This window comes from Oncorhynchus clarkii, chromosome 14 (assembly GCF_045791955.1).
Source record: "Oncorhynchus clarkii lewisi isolate Uvic-CL-2024 chromosome 14, UVic_Ocla_1.0, whole genome shotgun sequence".
NCBI classification, from domain to species: Eukaryota; Metazoa; Chordata; class Actinopteri; order Salmoniformes; family Salmonidae; genus Oncorhynchus; species Oncorhynchus clarkii.
The window spans coordinates 21,270,001-21,290,523 of NC_092160.1; the positions used below are offsets into that span (position 1 = coordinate 21,270,001).

The 20,523-nt window shown below is 49.4% G+C and overlaps 1 protein-coding gene across 1 annotated transcript in view; it reads right to left on the bottom strand.

The window, feature by feature from the left end:
* LOC139366406 (diaphanous-related formin 2) overlaps positions 1-20,523 on the bottom strand; it is a 691,096-nt gene that overhangs the window by 476,125 nt on the left and 194,448 nt on the right. The window contains exons 11-13 of the mRNA XM_071103857.1: positions 19,843-19,951; positions 11,843-11,953; positions 10,522-10,634 (exon numbers count right to left, since the gene is read on the bottom strand). Of these exons, the coding sequence (XP_070959958.1) occupies positions 10,522-10,634; positions 11,843-11,953; positions 19,843-19,951 (333 nt within the window). The remainder of the gene's footprint in view (positions 1-10,521; positions 10,635-11,842; positions 11,954-19,842; positions 19,952-20,523) is intronic.

Genomic DNA, 20,523 nt, shown 5'->3' on the forward strand with positions numbered 1-20,523 from the left:
GGAAATTAATCACGTGAAAACTCCATTGGGTTTGGATATTTAGGGAGAATCATGAAAAGAGGATCAGTCACTATGGAAAATATTGTCTCAGATTGTGCCTTGTCCATCGAAGAGAAAATATGTGTTATTAAACTTGCTAAAGGTACTGATTATGCGCCTCCCCAAGGAGTGCGAGCGATGGCTTTTGATGTCTAAAATAGTTGTTGAATCGGATAAGAAATCACTGTCTATGGTGTATTATTCATTTCATTATGTCCGTTTCTCTGAGTTGGATTGTTGGCTATTTGTTTCAGATCAAGAACTGTCAGAGGCTGCGAAATGGAGCGCTTGGCACAACATTTCACAGTTGATTTTTATGGAATTGAAACCATAGGGAGAAATGTTCAAATCAAGGAAAAAGTGATGTCTCTTGAGATGTGCATGTGTTTAAACATAATATCCAAGTGGGATTTCAGAATAATATCACGATCACTTTACAGTATATTGTATTTCATCTGTGTTTACGAGGAATATGGAACTGGAATTTTAATCTATAGCAAGATTACATTTGATCTTCTTTGAACTAACAACAAACCCAGTCCCAAAACTGTAAAGAATTTAGAGAAATAAATAGCTTGAGGGGGCTTATACAAAACAGTTTGCTTGAGAAAGGATCCTCCCGTGGATATTCATGTTTGAAAAGCATGTAGAAAATAAATAAAACTCAGAAATAGTCTTATTTTCAATCTGTGCACACATGCAGAAAACAAGGGGAATAGAGTGAGGCGGAATAGTGCAGTGTTCAGCCGGGAAAGATGAAAAATTGATTGCCGTCATAATATGAAGTGTACGTTTTAACAATGTCTGCTGAAATATTTACCTGCTGACTGCAGGGTGATACACTGTCTGGGCTAGAACACTTTCACAGTCAGAGGCTCTGCATTCATTCACATTTGTCTGTGGTCACCCAGCAGAAAAAATATATCTGATTTGTGTTCTTGTTTAGTCCAGAGGGCTTAAAAGGAGGGACCAAGGGCCTGGCTTCCTCAGATAAGGGGAGAGGACATGGTCGGACGAGCTTCGTTTCGGGGTTTTTAGCTACATAAAAGGACATGTCAAAGTTGTGCGGCCCCATCAAAGTTGTTTAGAGCAAATTATATCCGCTATGATGGAAAAACTGTTAAGTTCATCGTCTCAAAAGGCTGTTGAATGACAATCGAGCATTGATCACCTCTGAAAAGTTACTTAAGCGTGAGTGAACATCACTTGACAACCAGTGCAAAGACTTGACACACCCAAAATGACAGAACAGTGCTCCATACTCTCCAACTGTTCCCACTATTTCATACACCACATGATCCATCCACCACCATCAGCGCAAATCAATCCATTTTAACGCCGTCTGACATTTTCTTATTAACTTCAGCCATGTCTGTAACCAAAATAGTTCTCCCATATCAAATTCGGCGAGCGCAGGGGATGGGAATACAGGCTTCTCTGATGTATCGCTTCCCACTCCTGTATGAGCCTGGAAGAAACCGATGAGAATTACCAAACTGGTGAGATGCAATTATAGGCTTGCCACACTGCTATCTGAGGGGGGACTGGGAAAGGGTCTAAGCAGCTACATCTATCAGTAAGAAAGGATCCCAGGGACTAAGCAGCTACATCTATCAGTACGAAAGGATCCCAGGGACTAAGCAGCTACATCTATCAGTAAGAAAGGATCCCAGGGACTAAGCAGCTACATCTATCAGTAAGAAAGGATCACAGGGACTAAGCAGCTACATCTATCAGTAAGAAAGGATCCCAGGGACTAAGCAGCTACATCTATGAGTAAGAAAGGATCCCTGGGACTAAGCAGCTACATCTATCAGTAAGAAAGGATCCCAGGGACAAAGCAGCTACATCTATCAGTAAGAAAGGATCCCAGGGACTAAGCAGCTACATCTATCAGTAAGAAAGGATCCCAGGGACTAAGCAGCTACATCTATCAGTAAGAAAGGATCCCAGGGACTAGGCAGCTACATCTATCAGTAAGAAAGGGTGCAAGCAACTACATATATTAGTAAGAAAGGGTCTAAGCAGCTACATTTATCAGTAAGAAAGAGTACAAGCAGCTGCATATATCAGTAAGAAAGAGTCTAAGCAGCTGCATCTATCAATAAGAAAGGATCCCAGGGACTAAGCAGCTACATCTGTCAGTAAGAAAGGGTCTAAGCAGCTACATTTATCAGTAAAAAGAGTACAAGCAGCTGCATCTATCAGTAAGAAAGGGTCTAAGCAGCTAAATCTATCAGCAAGAAAGGGTCTAAGCAGCTAAATCTATCAGTAAGAAAGGGACTAAGCAGCTACATCTATCAGTAAGAAAGGGTCTAAGCAGCTACATCTATCAGTAAGAAAGGGACTAAGCAGCTACATCTATCAGTAAGAAAGGGTCTAAGCAGCTACATCTATCAGTAAGAAAGGGTCTAAGCAGCTACATCTATCAGTAAGAAAGGGTCTAAGCAGCTACATCTATCACTAAGAAAGGGTCTAAGCAGCTACATCTATCAGTAAGAAAGGGACTAAGCAGCTACATCTATCAGTAAGAAAGGATCCCAGGGACTAAGCAGCTAAATCTATCAGTAAGAAAGGGTCTAAGCAGCTACATCTATCAGTTTAGAAAGGGTCTAAGCAGCTGCATCTATCAGTAAGAAAGGGTCTAAGCAGCTAAATCTATCAGTAAGAAAGGGTCTAAGCAGCTACATATATCAGTAAGAAACGGTCTAAGCAGCTAAATCTATCAGTAAGAAAGGGTTGAAGCAGCTACATTTATCAGTAAGAAAGGCAGAACCCTGTCAAACTTTAGAGTACCAGACGCGCGCTGCAAATTGGAGATTTGTGTGCTTAGACAAACATTATGATCATACCTGGTTCAGTTCAGTCCTCTGAAAAGGTATTTACAAAGCATAAATAAAATATTCATACTGATAAGTACAGAACATATGAAATAAATATATGTTTTGTGGTATTAGCACAGATTGTACGTTTATTCCATTACATGTACAGTGTAGAATGGAGATAATTATCTATAACGTTTTTCTTAGCACATGCCCCCTAGTTTAGTCTCTATAATAGAGGAACGCATGTCACCTCTCAAACAGGGCCAATCCTAATCAACACTGAAAGCAAAATAATTTAAAACATAAAAACAAATGACCGCATCGACACAGACCGCAAACTGGGTGCACAAAGCATAACCTCTCTTGGGTAGGGAGCAGTATTTTCACGTCCGGATAAAAAGTGTGCCCAAAGTAAACTGCCTGTTACTCAGGCCCAGAAGCTAGGATATGCATATCATTGGTAGATTTGGATAGAAAACACGCTAAAGTTTCTAAAACTGTTACAATTAAGTCTATGAGTATAACAGAACTGATATGGCTGGCAAAACCCGAGGACAAACCATCCCCCCAATGTATTTTGTCAGCCTACCACTGTTTTCAATGGCTGTCACTTTTATTATAAGGCGAAATCCTCCCAGATTGCAGTTCCTAAGGCTTCCACTAGATGTCAACAGTCTATAGAAAGAGTTTCAGGCTGTTTTTTTTTAAAAATGAGCCAGAAATTGTAGTTTTTCTAGGTGGCTCCCATTTTGGCTGTAGTGTTTCCAAGCACGTGGAAGAGACCGGGTTCTTTTGTATTCTTCTCCGGTAAAGACAATAACGATTCTCCTTTTCTTAAATTGTATCATTTATTTTCTAGGGTTTATTAGGGTACCTAAGGTTTGATTATAAACATTGTTTGACTTGTTTGGAAAAGTTTATTAGTAATGTTTGGGATTCATTTTGTATGCATTTTGATGGAGGGAAACTGGGTGGATTATTAACTGAAGCGGGCCAGCTAAACTGAGTTTTTATGGATATAAAGAAGGACATGGATATAAAGAAGGACATTATCGAACAAAAGGACCATTTGTGATGTAACTGGGACCTTTCGGAGTGCCAACAGAAAAATATCAAAGGTAAGGCATTTATTATATCGCTATTTCTGACTTTTTTTGACGTCCTAATTACAGTTACAGTCTATCAGGTTGCGTGATCCTCGTAATGTTACGTGTAAAATACAACTAATGGGACGCAGAATTAAATGTATATCACACTCACACAAATGGGACCAGTTATTTTTCGAATTTGCTATTTCATTTATTTTACTAGCAAATTCGAGTGAACTGCTGGCACTTTAGAGCCCATTAAATGTCCATCTTATGTCTGCTAACGTTAGCTTGAAACAAATAGTGTTACCTTTCCACAACACACGGAGACAAAAATGGATTTGTCCATGTGTTTACGTACAGCTGACAGTCGGCAAACTCAGCATCACAAAAAACTGGAGGGGCAGACACGGAGTAGCTAGTCGAAAAATGATATATTCATCTCCATTGACACAAACCCAGTACATGTCTGTGTTGCAGCTCGATAATCGGGATGTTAGATTTACTCAGTGGATTTATTTTTTATTAAAATGTAAAATAAAGAAAAAAGCAGCTACATCTACAGTATTAGTAAGAAAGGGTACAAGCGGCTACATATATTAGTAAGGGTCCCAGCAGCTACATATATTAGTAAGGGTCCCAGCAGCTACATATATTAGTAAGGGTCCCAGCAGCTACATATATTAGTAAGGGTCCCAGCAGCTACATATATTAGTAAGAAAGGGTCCAAGCAGCTACATATATTAGTAAGAAAGGGTCCAAGCAGCTACATATATTAGTAAGAAAGGGTCCAAGCAGCTACATATATTAGTAAGGGTCCAAGCGGCTACATATATTAGTAAGGGTCCCAGCAGCTACATATATTAGTAAGGGTCCCAGCAGCTACATATATTAGTATGGGTCCCAGCAGCTACATATATTAGTAAGAAAGGGTCCAAGCAGCTACATATATTAGTAAGAAAGGGTACAAGCAGCTACATATATCAGTAAGAAACAGTTCAAGCAGCTACATCCATCAGTAAGTAACGGTTCAAGCAGCTACATCCATCAGTAAGAAAGGGTACCAGAAGTTACAACTATCAGTACGAAAGGGTCCCAACAGTTACAGCTATCAGCAAAAGAGGGTCCCTCTCCCTCTAAGTAATCAGCAAACATGAAAAACACTACCTACAGAACAATGCAAATCCAAAGGCCCACGCACATCTCGCCCCGTCTCGCGCTTTCGCTCTCTCGCCCCGTCTCGCTCTCTCTCCCTCTCGCTCTCTCTCCCTCTCGCCCCGTCTCGCTCCCTCTCCCTCTCGCCCCGTCTCGCTCTCTCTCCCTCTCGCCCCGTCTCGCTCTCTCTCCCTCTCGCCCCGTCTCGCTCTCTCTCCCTCTCGCCCCGTCTCGCTCTCTCTCCCTCTCGCCCCGTCTCGCTCCCTCTCCCTCTCGCCCCGTCTCGCTCCCTCTCCCTCTCGCCCCGTCTCGCTCCCTCTCCCTCTCGCCCCGTCTCGCTCCCTCTCCCTCTCGCCCAGTCTCGCTCCCTCTCCCTCTCGCCCCGTCTCGCTCCCTCTCCCTCTCGCCCCGTCTCGCTCCCTCTCCCTCTCGCCCCGTCTCGCTCCCTCTCCCTCTCGCCCCGTCTCGCTCCCTCTCCCTCTCGCCCCATCTCGCTCTCTCTCCCTCTCGCCCGTCTCGCTCCCTCTCCCTCTCGCCCCGTCTCGCTCCCTCTCCCTCTCGCCCCGTCTCGCTCCCTCTCCCCGTCTCGCTCCCTCTCGCCCCGTCTCGCTCCCTCTCGCCCCGTCTCGCTCCCTCTCGCCCCGTCTCGCTCCCTCTCGCCCCGTCTCGCTCCCTCCGTCTCGCTCCCTCCGTCTCGTTCCCTCTCCCTCCGTCTCGCTCCCTCCGTCTCGCTCCCTCTCCCTCCGTCTCGCTCCCTCTCCCTCTCGCCCCGTCTCGCTCCCTCTCCCTCTCTCCCTCCGTCTCGCTCCCTCTCCCTCCGTCTCGCTCCCTCTCCCTCTCGCCCCGCTCCCTCTCCCTCTCGCCCCGCTCCCTCTCGCCCCGCTCCCTCTCCCTCCGTCTCGCTCCCTCTCCCTCTTGCCCCGCTCCCTCTCCCTCCGTCTCGCTCCCTCTCCCTCTCGCCCCGTCTCGCCCCCTCTCCATCTCGCCCCGTCTCGCCCCCTCTCCCTCTCGGCCCCTCTCCCTCTCTCGGCCCCGCACCCTCTCCCTCCGTCTCGATCCCTCTCCCTCCGTCTCGATCCCTCTCCCTCCGTCTCGATCCCTCTCCCACCGTCTCGCTCCCTCTCCCTCCGTCTCGCTCCCTCTCGGCCCGTCTCGCTCCCTCTCCCTCTCGGCCCGTCTCGCTCCCTCTCCCTCTCGGCCCGTCTCGCTCCCTCTCCCTCTCGGCCCGTCTCGCTCCCTCTCCCTCTCGGCCCGTCTCGCTCCCTCTCCCTCTCGGCCCGTCTCCCTCCCTCTCCCTCTCGGCCCGTCTCCCTCCCTCTCCCTCTCGGCCCGTCTCCCTCCCTCTCCCTCCGTCTCGCTCCCTCTCCCTCCGTCTCGCTCCCTCTCCCTCCGTCTCGCTCCCTCTCCCTCCGTCTCGCTCCCTCTCCCTCCGTCTCGCTCCCTCTCCCTCCGTCTCGCTCCCTCTCCCTCTCGCCCTGTCTCGCTCCCTCCCCCTCTCGGCCCCGCACCCTCTCCCTCCGTCTCGCTCCCTCTCCCTCCGTCTCGCTCCCTCTCCCTCCGTCTCGCTCCCTCTCCCTCCGTCTCGCTCCCTCCGTCTCGCTCCCTCTCCCTCTCGGCCCGTCTCGCTCCCTCTCCCTCTCGGCCCGTCTCGCTCCCTCTCCCTCTCGGCCCGTCTCGCTCCCTCTCCCTCTCGGCCCGTCTCGCTCCCTCTCCCTCTCGGCCCGTCTCGCTCCCTCTCCCTCTCGGCCCGTCTCCCTCCCTCTCCCTCTCGGCCCGTCTCCCTCCCTCTCCCTCTCGGCTCCTCTCGCTCCATCTCCCTCCGTCTCGCTCCGTCTCGCTCCCTCTCCCTCCGTCTCGATCCCTCTCCCTCCGTCTCGATCCCTCTCCCTCCGTCTCCCTCCCTCTCCCTCTCGGCCCCTCTCCCTCTCTCTCCCTCCGTCTCGCTCCCTCTCCCTCCGTCTCGCTCCCTCTCCCTCTCGCCACGCTCCCTCTCCCTCCGTCTCGCTCCCTCTCCCTCTCGCCCCGTCCCGTCCCCTCTCCTTCTCGCCCCGTCTCGTCCCCTCTCCATCTCGCCACGTCTCGCCCCCTCTCCCTCTCGGCCCCTCTCCCTCTCTCGGCCCCGCACCCTCTCCCTCCGTCTCGCTCCCTCTCCCTCCGTCTCGCTCCCTCTCCCTCCGTCTCGATCCCTCTCCCTCCGTCTCGCTCCCTCTCCCTCCGTCTCGCTCCCTCTCCCTCTCGGCCCGTCTCGCTCCCTCTCCCTCTCGGCCCGTCTCGCTCCCTCTCCCTCTCGGCCCGTCTCGCTCCCTCTCCCTCTCGGCCCGTCTCCCTCCCTCTCCCTCTCGGCCCGTCTCCCTCCCTCTCCCTCCGTCTCCCTCCCTCTCCCTCCGTCTCGCTCCCTCTCCCTCCGTCTCGCTCCCTCTCCCTCCGTCTCGATCCCTCTCCCTCCGTCTCGCTCCCTCTCCCTCCGTCTCGCTCCCTCTCCCTCCGTCTCGCTCCCTCTCCCTCCGTCTCGCTCCCTCTCCCTCCGTCTCGCTCCCTCTCCCTCTCGGCCCGTCTCGGCCCCTCTCCCTCTCTCGGCCCCTCTCCCTCTCTCGGCCTCTCTCGACCCTCTCCCTCCGTCTCCCTCCCTCTCCCTCACTCTCCCTCTCGCCCCGTCTCGCTCCCTCTCCCTCTCGCCCCGTCTCGCTCCCTCTCCCTCTCGCCCCGTCTCGCTCCCTCTCGCCCCGTCTCGCTCCCTCTCCCTCTCGCCCCGTCTCGCTCCCTCTCCCTCTCGCCCCGTCTCGCTCCCTCTCCCTCTCGCCCCCTCTCCCTCTCGGCCCGTCTCGCTCCCTCTCCCTCTCGGCCCGTCTCGGCCCCTCTCCCTCTCTCGGCCTCTCTCGACCCTCTCCCTCCGTCTCGCTCCCTCTCCTTCTCCCTCCGTCTCGCTCCCTCTCCTTCTCCCTCCGTCTCGCTCCCTCTCCCTCCGTCTCGCTCCCTCTCCCTCCGTCTCGCTCCCTCTCCCTCCGTCTCGCTCCCTCTCCCTCTCGCCCCGTCTCGCTCCCTCTCCCTCTCGCCCCGTCTCGCTCCCTCTCGCCCCCTCTCCCTCCCTCTCCCTCTCGCTCCCTCTCGCTCCCTCTCCCTCCGTCTCCCTCCGTCTCGCTCCCTCTCGCTCCCTCTCTCTCCGTCTCGCTCCCTCTCGCCCCGTCTCGCTCCCTCTCTTGACCCTCTCCCTCCGTCTTGCTCCCTCTCGCTCCCTCTCCCTCCGTCTCGCTCCCTCTCCCTCCGTCTCGCTCCCTCTCCCTCCGTCTCGCTCCCTCTCGCCCCGTCTCGCTCCCTCTCGCTCTCGCTCCCTCTCGCTCTCGCTCCCTCTCGCTCTCGCCCCGCTCCCTCTCGCCCCGCTCCCTCTCGCCCCGCTCCCTCTCGCCCCGTCTCGCTCCCTCTCCCTCTCGCCCCGTCTCGCTCCCTCTCCCTCTCGCCCCGTCTCGCTCCCTCTCCCTCTCGCCCCGTCTCGCTCCCTCTCCCTCTCGCCCCGTCTCGCTCCCTCTCCCTCTCGCCCCGTCTCGCTCCCTCTCCCTCTCGCCCCGTCTCGCTCCCTCTCCCTCTCGCCCCGTCTCGCTCCCTCTCCCTCTCGCCCCGTCTCGCTCCCTCTCCCTCTCGCCCCGTCTCGCTCCCTCTCCCTCTCGCCCCGTCTCGCTCCCTCTCCCTCTCGCCCCGTCTCGCTCCCTCTCCCTCTCGGCCCGTCTCGCTCCCTCTCGGCCCGTCTCGGCCCCTCTCCCTCTCTCGGCCCCTCTCCCTCTCTCGGCCTCTCTCGCCCTCTCGCCCCCTCTCGCTCTCTCTCGCCCCCTCTCGCTCTCTCGCCCCCTCTCGCTCTCTCGCCCCCTCTCGCTCTCTCGACCCCTCTCGCTCTCTCGACCCCTCTCGCTCTCTCGACCCCTCTCGCTCTCTCGACCCCTCTCGCTCTCTCGACCCCTCTCGCTCTCTCGACCCCTCTCGCTCTCTCGACCCCTCTCGCTCTCTCGACCCCTCTCGCTCTCTCGACCCCTCTCGCTCTCTCGACCCCTCTCGCTCTCTCGACCCCCCTCGCTCTCTCGCCCCCTCGCTCTCTCGACCCCTCTCGCTCTCTCGCCCCCTCTCGCTCTCTCGCCCCCCCTCTCTCGCTCTCTCTTACTCTCCTCTTTATCTCTCTCTCTTCGTTTTATTTCTACTCATGTTGCGGAGCTGGGTAGCATGAATAAACATGAGCAGCAGTAGAGGTGAGATGTGGACCAGTCAGTGGTAGGGTCAATCAATCACTATTTCACAGCATCATTCATATTCATTAGTGGCCTGGAGTCACATCCTCAGCACACAGACCTGGGCTGGACTGAGAGGAGACGTGTCTCTCAGTGTTAGTATTCATGAGGCAAGGAAAACAAGCTACAATCTACTTGTGTGCGTGTATGCGTGCAAGTTTGTGCATGTCAGCGACGAGAGCTAGCACAGATTAACACCACATTGTCCATGGAAACAAACATTTGGCCCTCTCATTTGTGAACCTGCTCAAGGACATCATTAATCCAGGTGTGGTGTTTGTTTTTTCCCTTCCCTCACAGCGTCAACAGTAACTGTCACTCAGCACAGCAATCAGTGGCATATTTTTGAGCACTGTGAGAATTGGGGAGACAAAGGCTGGCAGTGAGAACATCTGTATAACAGTGTCTGGCCCTGCACTGTCTGCCTACCATGTCAGCATTTCACACATCCAAATGCCCTTAGAGAAGCTGCTTGAATTATTTAGGCACCAAGCCAAGAATGCTTTAAAACAAGTCCCAATTAGGGCTCACTTTATTAACCACTCAAAAAGTTTCCAGTTGAGCGGACATAGAGGGACCACTTGGAGACACCAACTTGTCATTTCTAGTTAAAAGAGAGCGGGAGAAAGGTAAAGTATTTTAATCACAGGCGTGATTAAGGAGACAAAACACTAGAGGTCACAGAAAATGGACCTCGGTGTGCCAGTCAAAACAACTGCACTAAAAATCTTATCTGCCTTAACAGACTTAAAATAGATGGCCAGAACATAACCAGACTGTGTTCTGAAGACAAAACAACTGGTAATGATTGACAGTTGCCTCCCGTGTCTTGCATCTGCCAGTTGAGAGCTGATGGAAACGGCTGAGAGATGGGGAATGGTGGTGAGATGGGGAATGGTGGTGAGATGGGGAATGGTGGTGAGAGAGGGTGCAGAACCGAGGCAAGCAAAAGAGAAGAAGAGCCTGTTTACCTGGTAAGCGATAGGGCTGGGAGATTGCACTATAGTTCCTCAAATCCTTCTCTAATGAACCTGACCCTGCCGGCTTTAGACCTGTAAGCCTGGCGAGGCCCACACAATACATTCATTTCCAGCAGCCCCTTTTCCATGGCCGGAACAGCGGCACGGGCAGACAAAAGGATATTCCATCTCTGCGCGGATGTCATCGAGGCGATGGGAGAGCTCAATGGAGTCCTCCTCCTTGTTCTCATTGAACACCTTCAGTTGGATGTCCAGCTCCTCTGTCTCTTTCAGCTCCTGTAATTCAAAAAGACATGAATAGACTGTGGTAGACAGCAGAGGACTGAATGTACCTACAGTATGGATTAATTATATACACTGTTATCAGTACGTACATAAAACAAACCTAGCCTGATTGTCCTAGCCTATACTGGTTCCATTAATGGAGACAAGTGTATGCTGGTTTCCAAGTCAGAGCTGTATGGGAACTAGGACACCCATCCACCTCTTTCCCTGCCGGCCTGGTATACCTGAATCACCCAGCGCTCCACACCTGCTCCCTCAACGAGGAGCTATAATGGTGCACTTTACAACTTTCCTATGAATCATTGGCGTTAAGAGTTTACGGACGACACCAGGCCAAATGGAACCCAATTTCTGCAGCTATCAATCACCTCGCTGCTCTTCGGGCATGCCATCCGTCTTGCTTCGGAGAGGGAGTTAGCATGCAATGCAACAGAAAGGAGAGGTCTCAAAGACTCTCGGGCAATAGCAACCTCTCAGTACTTTATCATAGAACTGGTTCATTTTAGCTTTCCTCTTGGTCACCTGACTGTATTGGCTCCACAACACAACACAAATAGTGTGCCCCGCCTCTTATTAAATGCTGGCATTAAAGCTTCAAATTAGGCATTTGTAAATAATTGTAAAGGAAACACCATCATATCGGGGGGCAGATATGAAGATAATTAAACTAATGACAGCGATAATCAAGCGGAGCAGTCAAGATGACTTATTAACACGTGAAAAATTCCCCTCTGCAAATGAGGTCATGAGGGATGAGTGGATGCCGAGTGCAAGGATCTGTCTGCTGATTGATAATGATGCCACGGCGAGCTGTGATCAGTGAGATGGTGCCGGCGGTGAGGTGAGCTAGAACAATCCAATATAATAATGGAAGCAATGTGGAGGCGAGACAGAAGGAAGGAGCTTTGTCTCTCGCAGACAAACAGGGAGAGGCAGGGAGGGCTAGGGACTAAAACTAACTGTTTAGTGGGAGTTGGAGGGGGAGTCAATCATTCATTGTCCCAACTGGAAAATGTGTAGTGGACTGTTTCAGAGAGTTTATGGTCCAAATCTGCCTCAACTCAGATGTACAAGTCTCACTTGCTAAATGAGGTTTTATGCATGTAAAACAACACACAAATGATACCTAGACTGCCAATTTAATGTATCTCTATGCCCCTGAAGGTGTGTGACGGAGAGCCCCTTGCATTGTAACTCACCGGTAGGATCTTCTTGAGGCCACAGCGGAGGAACTCGTTGCGCAGATGTATCCTGAAGTCCAGATCGTCTGGAGAGGTGACCAGAGCGTTGATCAGCTGCATGCAGGCCACCTGTTGCCATGTTAGAGAGAACATGTTAGAGAGAACATATTTTTGTAATTCATTCTATTTAACATGAAATTAAATGGTGATATAGTGATTTATCATGCATGGCCTCTCTGTATGGTATCAATCTATGTTATGATGTAGCAGGCACCGTTGAGTTAAAAGACCTTGGGGAGCGTATGTGTGAAACATTTAATGTGTATACAGTGCATTCGGAAAGTATTCAGACCCCTTTTTCCACATTTCGTTATGTTACAGCCTTATTCTAAAATTGTCCGTAGAGATCCTTGATGGAAAATCCTCAGCAATCTATACACAATACCCCACAATGAAGAAGTGAAAACAAGTTTAGACATTTTTGCAAAGGTATATATTTTTTAAATACCTTATTTACATAAGTATTCAGACCCTTTCCTATGAGACTCAAAATTGAGCTAAGGTGCATCCTGTTTCCATTGATCCTCCTTGAGATGTTTCGACAACTTGATTGGAGTCCACTTGCGGTAAATTCAATTGATTGGACATGATCTGGAAAGGTACAAACCCCTCTATATGAGGTCCCACAGTTGACAGGGCATGTCGGAGAAAAAACCATGAGGTCGAAATAATTGTCCTTAGAGATCAGAGACAGGATTGTGTTGAGGCACAGATCTGGGCAAGGGTACCAAAACATTTCTGCAGCATTGAAGGTCCCCAAGAACACAGTGGCCTACATCATTCTTAAATGGAAGAAGTCTTGAACCACCAAGACTCGTCCTAGAGTTGGCTGTCCGGACAAACGGAGCAATCGGCGAGAAGTGCCATGGTCAGGGAGTTGACCAAATACCTGATGGTCACTCAGAGAGCTCTAGAGTTCCTCTGTGGAGATGGGAGAACCTTCCAGAAGGACAACCAACTATGTTGCTCTCCACCAATCAGGCCTTTATGGTAGAGTGACCAGACTGAAGCCACTCCACAGTAAAAACCCCATGACAGCCCACTTGGAGTCTGCCAAAAGGCACCTAAAGACTCTCAGACCATGAGAAACAAGATTATCTGGTGAAACCAGATAGAACTCTTTGGCCTGAATGCCAAGTGTCACGTCTGGAGGAAACCTGGCACCATCCCAACGGTGAAATATGGTGGTGGCAGCATCATGCTGTGGGGATGTTTTTCAGTGGCAGGATCACCTTCCAACAGGACAATGACCCTAAGCACAGAGCCAAGACAACGCAGGAGTGACTTCGGGACAAGTCTATGAACGTCCTTGAGTGGCCCAGCCAGAGCCCAGACTCGAACATCTCTGGGGAGACCTGAAAATAGATGTGCAGCAACGCTCCCCATCCTGGTCATGGCTCGCAACCCCATTATCTCAGAAACCCTAGACCCAATTTGCATACCGCCCAAACAGATCCACAGATTATGCAATCTCTATTGCACTTCACACCACCCTTTCCCACATGGACAAAAGGAACACCTATGTGAGAATTATATTCATTGACTACAGCTCAGCGTTCAACAACATAGTGCCCTCAAAGCCCATCAATAAGCTAAGGACCCTGGAATAAACACCTCCCTCTGCAACTGGATCCTGGTAAGGGTAGGTAACAACACATCCACCATGCTGATCCTCAACACTGGAGCCCCTCTGGGGTGGGTGCTCAGTCCACTCCTGAACGGCCTGTTCACTCATGACTGCACGGCCAGGCATGACTCCAACACCATCATTAAGTTTGCCGATGACAGAACAGTGGTAAGCCTGATCACCGACAAGGACGAGACAGCCTATTGGGAGGAGGTCAGAGACCTGGCCGTGTGGTGCCAGAATAACAACCTCTCCCTCAACGTGATCAAGACAAATGAGATGATTGTGGACTACAGGAAAAAGAGGACCGAGCACGCGCCCATTCTCATCGACGGGGCTGCAGTGGAGCAGGATGAGAGCTTCAAGTTCCTTGGTGTCCACATCACCAACACACAAACATGGTCCAAGCACACCAAAACAGTTGTGAAGAGGGCACAACAAAAACTATTCCCCCTGAAGAGACTGAAAAGATTTGGCATGGGTCCTCAGATCCTCAAAAGGTTCTACAGCTGCACCATCGAGAGCATCCTGACTGGTTGCATCACTGCCTGGTATGGCAACTGCTCGGCCTCCGACCACAAGGCACTACAGAGGGTACTAGGAATGGTCCAGTACGTCACTGGGGCCAAGCTTCTTGCCATCCAGGACCGCTATACCAGGCGGTGTCAGAAGAAGATCCTAAAAATTGTCAAAGTCTCCAGCCACCCTAGTCATAGACTGTTCTCTCTGCTACCGCATGGCAAGCAGTACCGGAGTGCCAAGTCTAGGTCCAAGAGGCTTCTAAACAGCTTCTACATCCAAGCCATAAGACTCCTGAACAACTAATCAAATGGCTACCCAGATTATTTGCATTGCCCCCACTCCTCCTCTTTTACACCGCTGCAACTCTCTGTTGTTATCATCTATGCATTGTCACTTTAATAACTACCTTCATGTACATATTTCCTCAACTAACAGGTGCCCTCGCACATTTACTCTGTACCGGTACCTCCCTGTATATAGTCTCGCTATTGTTATTTTACTGATGTTCTTTAATTACTTGTTACTTATATTTATTATTTAGTATCCATATTTTTTTTAACTGCATTGTTGGTTAAAGGCTCGTAAGTAAGCATTTCAGTATAAGTTCAGCGCATGTGACTACATTTTTTTTATTTGATGCTGCTTTGCTGGTGACACTTGTGATTTATTTAGAATTCAAGGCACGCTTAACCAGCATGGCTACCACAGCATTCTGCAGCGATATGCCATCCCATCTGGTTTGCGTTTAGTGGGACTAACATTTGTTTTCAACAGGACAATGACCCAACACACCTCCAGGCTGTGTAAGGGCTATTTGACCAAGAAGGAGAGTGATGGAGTGCTGCATTAAATGTTCTGGCCTCCACAATCACTGACCTCAACCCAATTGAGATGGTTTGGGATGATTTGGACCGTAGAGTGAAGGAAAAGCAGCCAACGAGTCCACAGTATATGTGGGAAGTCTTTCAAGACTGTTGGAAAAGCATTCTAGGTGAAGCCGGTTGAGAGAATGCCAAGTGTGTGCAAAGCTGTCAAAGACAAATGGTGGCTATTTTGAAGAATCTCAAACATAAAATATATTTTGATTTGTTTAACACTTTTTTTTTTAACCACGTGTTATTTCATAGTTTTGATGTCTTCACTATTATTCTAAAATGTAGAAAATAGTAAAAATAAATAAAAACCCTTCAATAAGTAGTTGTCCATATATAAACTCAGCAAATAAAGGCCCTCTCACTGACAACTGCGTTTATTTTCAGCAAACTTAACATGTGCAAATATTTGTATGAACACAAGATTCAACAACGGACATAAACTGAACAAGTTCCACAGACATGTGACTAACATAAATGGATTAATGTGTCCCTGAACAGAGGGGGGGTCAAAATCAAAAGTAACCGTCAGTATCTGGTGTGGCCACCAGCTGCATTAAGTACTGCAGTGCATCTTCTCCTCATGGACTGCACCAGATTTCCCAATTCTTGCTGTGAGATGTTACCCCACTTATCCACCAAGGCACCTGCAAGTTTCCGGACATTTCTGAGGGGAATGGCCCTAGCCCTCGCCCACTGATCCAACAGGTCCCAGATGGGACTGAGATGGGATTGAGATCCGGGCTCTTCGCTGGCCATGGCAGAATACAGACATTCCTGTCTAGCACGAAATCACGCACAGAACGAGCAGTATGGCTGGTGGCATTGTCATGCTAGATATCTTCACAGTAGTCTGCCACTGCGAGGATGATCAGCTGTCCGTCCTGTCTCCCTGTAGCGTTGTCTTAGTCGTCTCACAGTACAGATATTGAAAGCCTCTGAGCCTGCAGGAAGGTTACCACATGAGGGAGGAGGATGTCTTCCCTGTAACTCACAGTGTTGAGATTGCCTGCAATGACAACAAGCTCAGTCTGATGATACTGTGACACACCGCCCCAGACCATGGACCCTCCATGTCCAAATCGATACCGCTCCAGTGTACAGGCCTCGGTGTAACGCTCATTCCTTCAAATAAAAACGAGAATCCGACAATCACCCCCGGTGAGACAAAACCGCGACTCTTTTTGCCAGTCCTGTTTGGTCCAGCGACGGTGGGTTTGTGCCCATAAGCGACGTTGTTGCCGGTGATGTAAGGCAGGTCCTCACCAGACAACAGGCCTACAAGCCCTCAGTCCAGCCTCTCTCAGCCTATTGCGGACAGTCTGAGCACTGATGGAGGGGTTGTGCATTCCTGGTGTAACTCGGGCAGTTGTTGTTGCCCTCCTGTACCTGTACCGCAGGTGTGATGTTCGGATGTACCGATCCTGTGCAGGTGTTACATGAGGTCTGCCACTGCGAGGATGATCAGCTGTCCATCCAGTCTCCCTGTAGCGCTGTCTTAGGCGTCTCACAGTAGAGACATTGCAATATATTGCCCAGGCCACATCTGCAGTCCTCATGCCTCCTTGCAGCATGCCTAAGGCACTTTCACACAGATGAGCAGGGACCCTGGGCATATCTCTTTTGGTGTTTTTCAGAGTCAGTACAAAGGCCTCTTTAGTGTCCTAAGTTTTCATAACTGTGACCTTAATTGCCTACCGTCTGTAAGCTGTTAGTGTCTTAACGACCGTTCCACAGCTGCAATTTCATGAATTGTTTATGGTTCATAGAACAAACATGGGAAACAGTGTTTAAACCCTTTACAATGAAGATCTGTGAAGTTATTTGGATTTTTATGAATTATCTTGGAAAGACAGGGTCCTGAAAAAGACGTCTCTTTTTTTGCTGAGTTTACATATATTTCTTTTTTTTTTTCTATGTGTCATTATGGGGTATTGTGTAGAAGAAAAAAAACTATGTAATCAATTTTAAAATAAGTCTAACCTAACAAAGTGTGGAAAAAGGGGTCTGAATACTTTCCGAAGGCAATGTATATTCCTCTCCTAGAGAGGAGAGGAAAGACAGGAAAGAGGAGTGGATAAGAGGGGAGAGATAGTCTGGTGTAGAGGCAGAAAAAAAGTAGAAGGTAAGAGGAAGTGGAAAAGAGAAGAGGTCTGGAGAGTCTACTGGCCAGATGTGCATGTGTAATTGATTTATTGGATTTAGGGAAGAGTAGAGGGATGGAAGGGCAGGAGAATGAGGGGAAAGGGAAAATGCTGATGGGCCTTAATGGGATGTAAGGTGGCTCCGGGGAGCAGCACCAGGAGAAGACGGAGTGTTCCTCTGACAGGCGGATCGATCGGGAACTGAAGGAGCTCTGTGATTGACTTGAAAAGTACCCTATAGAAAACCTCTTATCGGCATGTTTGTATTGGCCCACATCTTTTTTTAACGGGTCGTAGTGAATGCTGTCGCTTGGCTGTTATTCACACCGATTCCTCCTGTTGGTGTTTTTCCTGGCGAGAGGTTTACAGACAAACACATGCACACCCGTGCGCACACACACAGGGGCACACACACACACACACACAATCATCACGCTAGCCCAATTCATGCCCTCAGAGAACGTAACTAGCGGGAATTCGCCTGGCAATGGGGAATAATAGCCATCTGGAATGAACAGCATTGGTTTGTTTTTCAATGTGTTTTTTCCCCTTTCTATAGCCCGGGGACAGTGGAATCGAACAGGTTTCTATTCATCCAGTGGAGTGAGGGAATATGGTATTATGGTTTATGGGGACATGTCAGTACTAATGGAGACTCTTTACATATGTACCAGGCCTGCCGCACACCGGGAAAACAGCAGGCTTAAGGAGAATTCTAAAGGTTGTTCTGTGCTGCACCAGCCCTACTGGTGGGGTGGAAGGGGATGGGATAGTTGCTTTGAGAACATGCCAATGGTGTCAGGCAGCAGCAACATAGCAGACATCAAACCACTCCAATAGGACCTCCAGAGCCTTGGACCAAGAGCTGGGCATCCAAGCCTGAAGTCTACCCACCAGGGACGCTACGCTAGAATCATTTCTGAAACTCCACTAACTTCCATCTCTTTACTCCCATCTTTAGTCTTTCAAAATGAAGAGAACTATTTCGAGAGTTATGAGTGACTGAGGGAGCTTCATGGGCCTAATGTTGTTGTTTTCTTCTCTTCGTCTACGTGTAGATTTGTCCTCCTATCGTATGAAGCAGACAGACCTCGACCATGTTTGTTGTGTGGAATTGGATTGAGGAGGGTTATTGTGGTGCTTGTTTTTGGGGTTGGCGACAGTGCAAGAAGGGAGCTCGGGCGTCATGTGAGCCGTGCTTGCCGTAGGAGGTTTTTTGTCAGTGTAATTAAAAGTGGGACTGCTGGGACGGTTTAAAGTCGGGATGCAGGCTGGCTTTCACTCTGCAGTGGAGAGAGCAAAGCCCGAACTGTGGCAAAACCCATTTTAATCACATTAACAAAGTCAGGCTCCACAGCACCATCACAAGGTTTTTTTAAAGTATTCTAATTTCTTTGAACCTTCTACATCAGCAAGGTAGTTTAATTTATTTCACAATTAGCGGTGGCTCTTTTCATTAGCGGACATTTTATGGAGGAAAACAAGCAGCACAATCCAGGGATGTCTACCTCCCTTCCTTCCTCCATCCCTCTTTCCCCCATCCATCCCTCCTTCCCCCATCCATTCCTCCTTCCTCCATCCCTCCCTCCTTCCCCCATCCATCCATCCATCCTTCCCCCATCCATCCCTACCCATCCATCCCTCCTTCCCCCATCCATCTCCTCCTTCCCCCATCCATCTCCTCCTTCCCCCATCCATTTTCCCCATCCATCCCGCTTTCCCCCATCCATCTCCTCCTTCCCCCATCCATCCCTCCTTCCCTCATCTCCCGTTCCTCCCTTATCTCCTTCCCATAGTCCCCCCCCATCTACAAACAATTTTACAAATTATGAAATTTTAAAAAAGACTGCTTGCGAAAAAGTGCCAGAGAAAGAAACAGTGAAGGGAAAATAACATAAGTAAAGACAGGTATGTTGCTGCATGGTTGCCCTTTTCCTCTGGGTCCTCAGAGACCCGCTCAACAACACTGAGAAAAAGCAGAAAAATATTTGTTACGAGAATGGGAAAAAACATTTCTGGAAGTCAACATCTCTCTTCTGGTCTTGTGTTATATTTCAGAGTTCTCAAAAGACTTCTCAAAAGAGAGTAGAACAGTTCTGGTAGAGCTCCTCTAGTGAAGCAGGTGGTGTTGATTAGGCCAGGAGAAAGAACCCTTGGTCGACTCCCATCAAACAGCTTAGGTGCCAGAGGTTGACAAGCAGACACAAAGCAAGGAGGGCAAGGGAGATGAAATGTGTGTACCCGTCGACAGGGGCTGAGGTACAGTAGACCCCTGAGTGACAGAACTGTCAATTTCAACCTGTCCCTCCGCGTCAAACACCGGCTCCAAGCCAAGAGGCCATTTGTGAGAATGACACTGACTAGAGCCGAGTTCTCTCCATTGCACATGACATGGCAGACTCGAATGATTTGACTTTGTTATGTGTGATGTGCATAAATGTGAGCTTAAAAATATGTTTCTTTCCACAACTTGTCTCAGAGGCCTACAGGTTGAGGTCATAGATAAAACTTGGAAGGGTTGATAAACAGAATATTGATGTGTGACTCAAATCCAAGCAGACTAGCATTGAAATAACACAGTCATCTCACCATGGGCTACTCCGTAAGGGGCAGGTTGAAAGAGTGTTGTGGATGGAAGTGGATATTTATGGAGGTTCTTATGGAAAGACGTGAGAAAGGTATACATGACTCAATGTCACACGTAAATCACACACTGTTGTCAATGGGATTTGCACAAAATGCGAGTTTGTGACTGTGTGTGTGTCTGTCCAAAAGGGGTTGTAAAATGCTGACCTGGAGCTGTTGGGCCTCGTGATTCTCCAGTCCCTCCACTATCGGAGCAAATCTCTCCTTGTTATTCCTCTCCGCTGCAATCGTCATGGCAGCCAGGATCTTATCCAGGCTGAGAGAAAACAAAAAGACTGAAAAGTCAACAAACGCCTTTATCGCCCTACCACCAGGACATTTACTCACACCTCCACCTCACATATCATCTCATCTGTCCCCTTGTCTTGGTCAGGGACGTTCTATGGGGACCCAAGACAAATGGTCTGGCCTGAGTCTTTGTTTGCAACCCCGTGCATTATAGGTATCCAATTGATCTGCTTTAGTGTTCATTGCTCTGGTAATGTTCAGAGAAAGCCTGTATAGCTGATGTTATCTATTGTAAAAGCTATTCATAATAAAGATGCAGTTTGTGATGCGAAGGCAGGGGCAATTTATTGCAGGGAGAAGGCTACAGGACTACTTTATAAAAACACATATTGTTGTGAAAGCAAATTAGACCGTTTACAAGGGCTCACGGCAACTTTGCTGAATAGTGATTTGGGCAATTTCAAACGAAGGCCTCACACTGCTATGCGCCTGAACAAAGGGGCTGCAACACAAGTAGGTGAAGACAGTTTAAATAGCCACTTTAGTAAACAGCAAACAAAAGTTTTTGGACGCCGAGCCCCTTCTTTATCTGGATGAGCT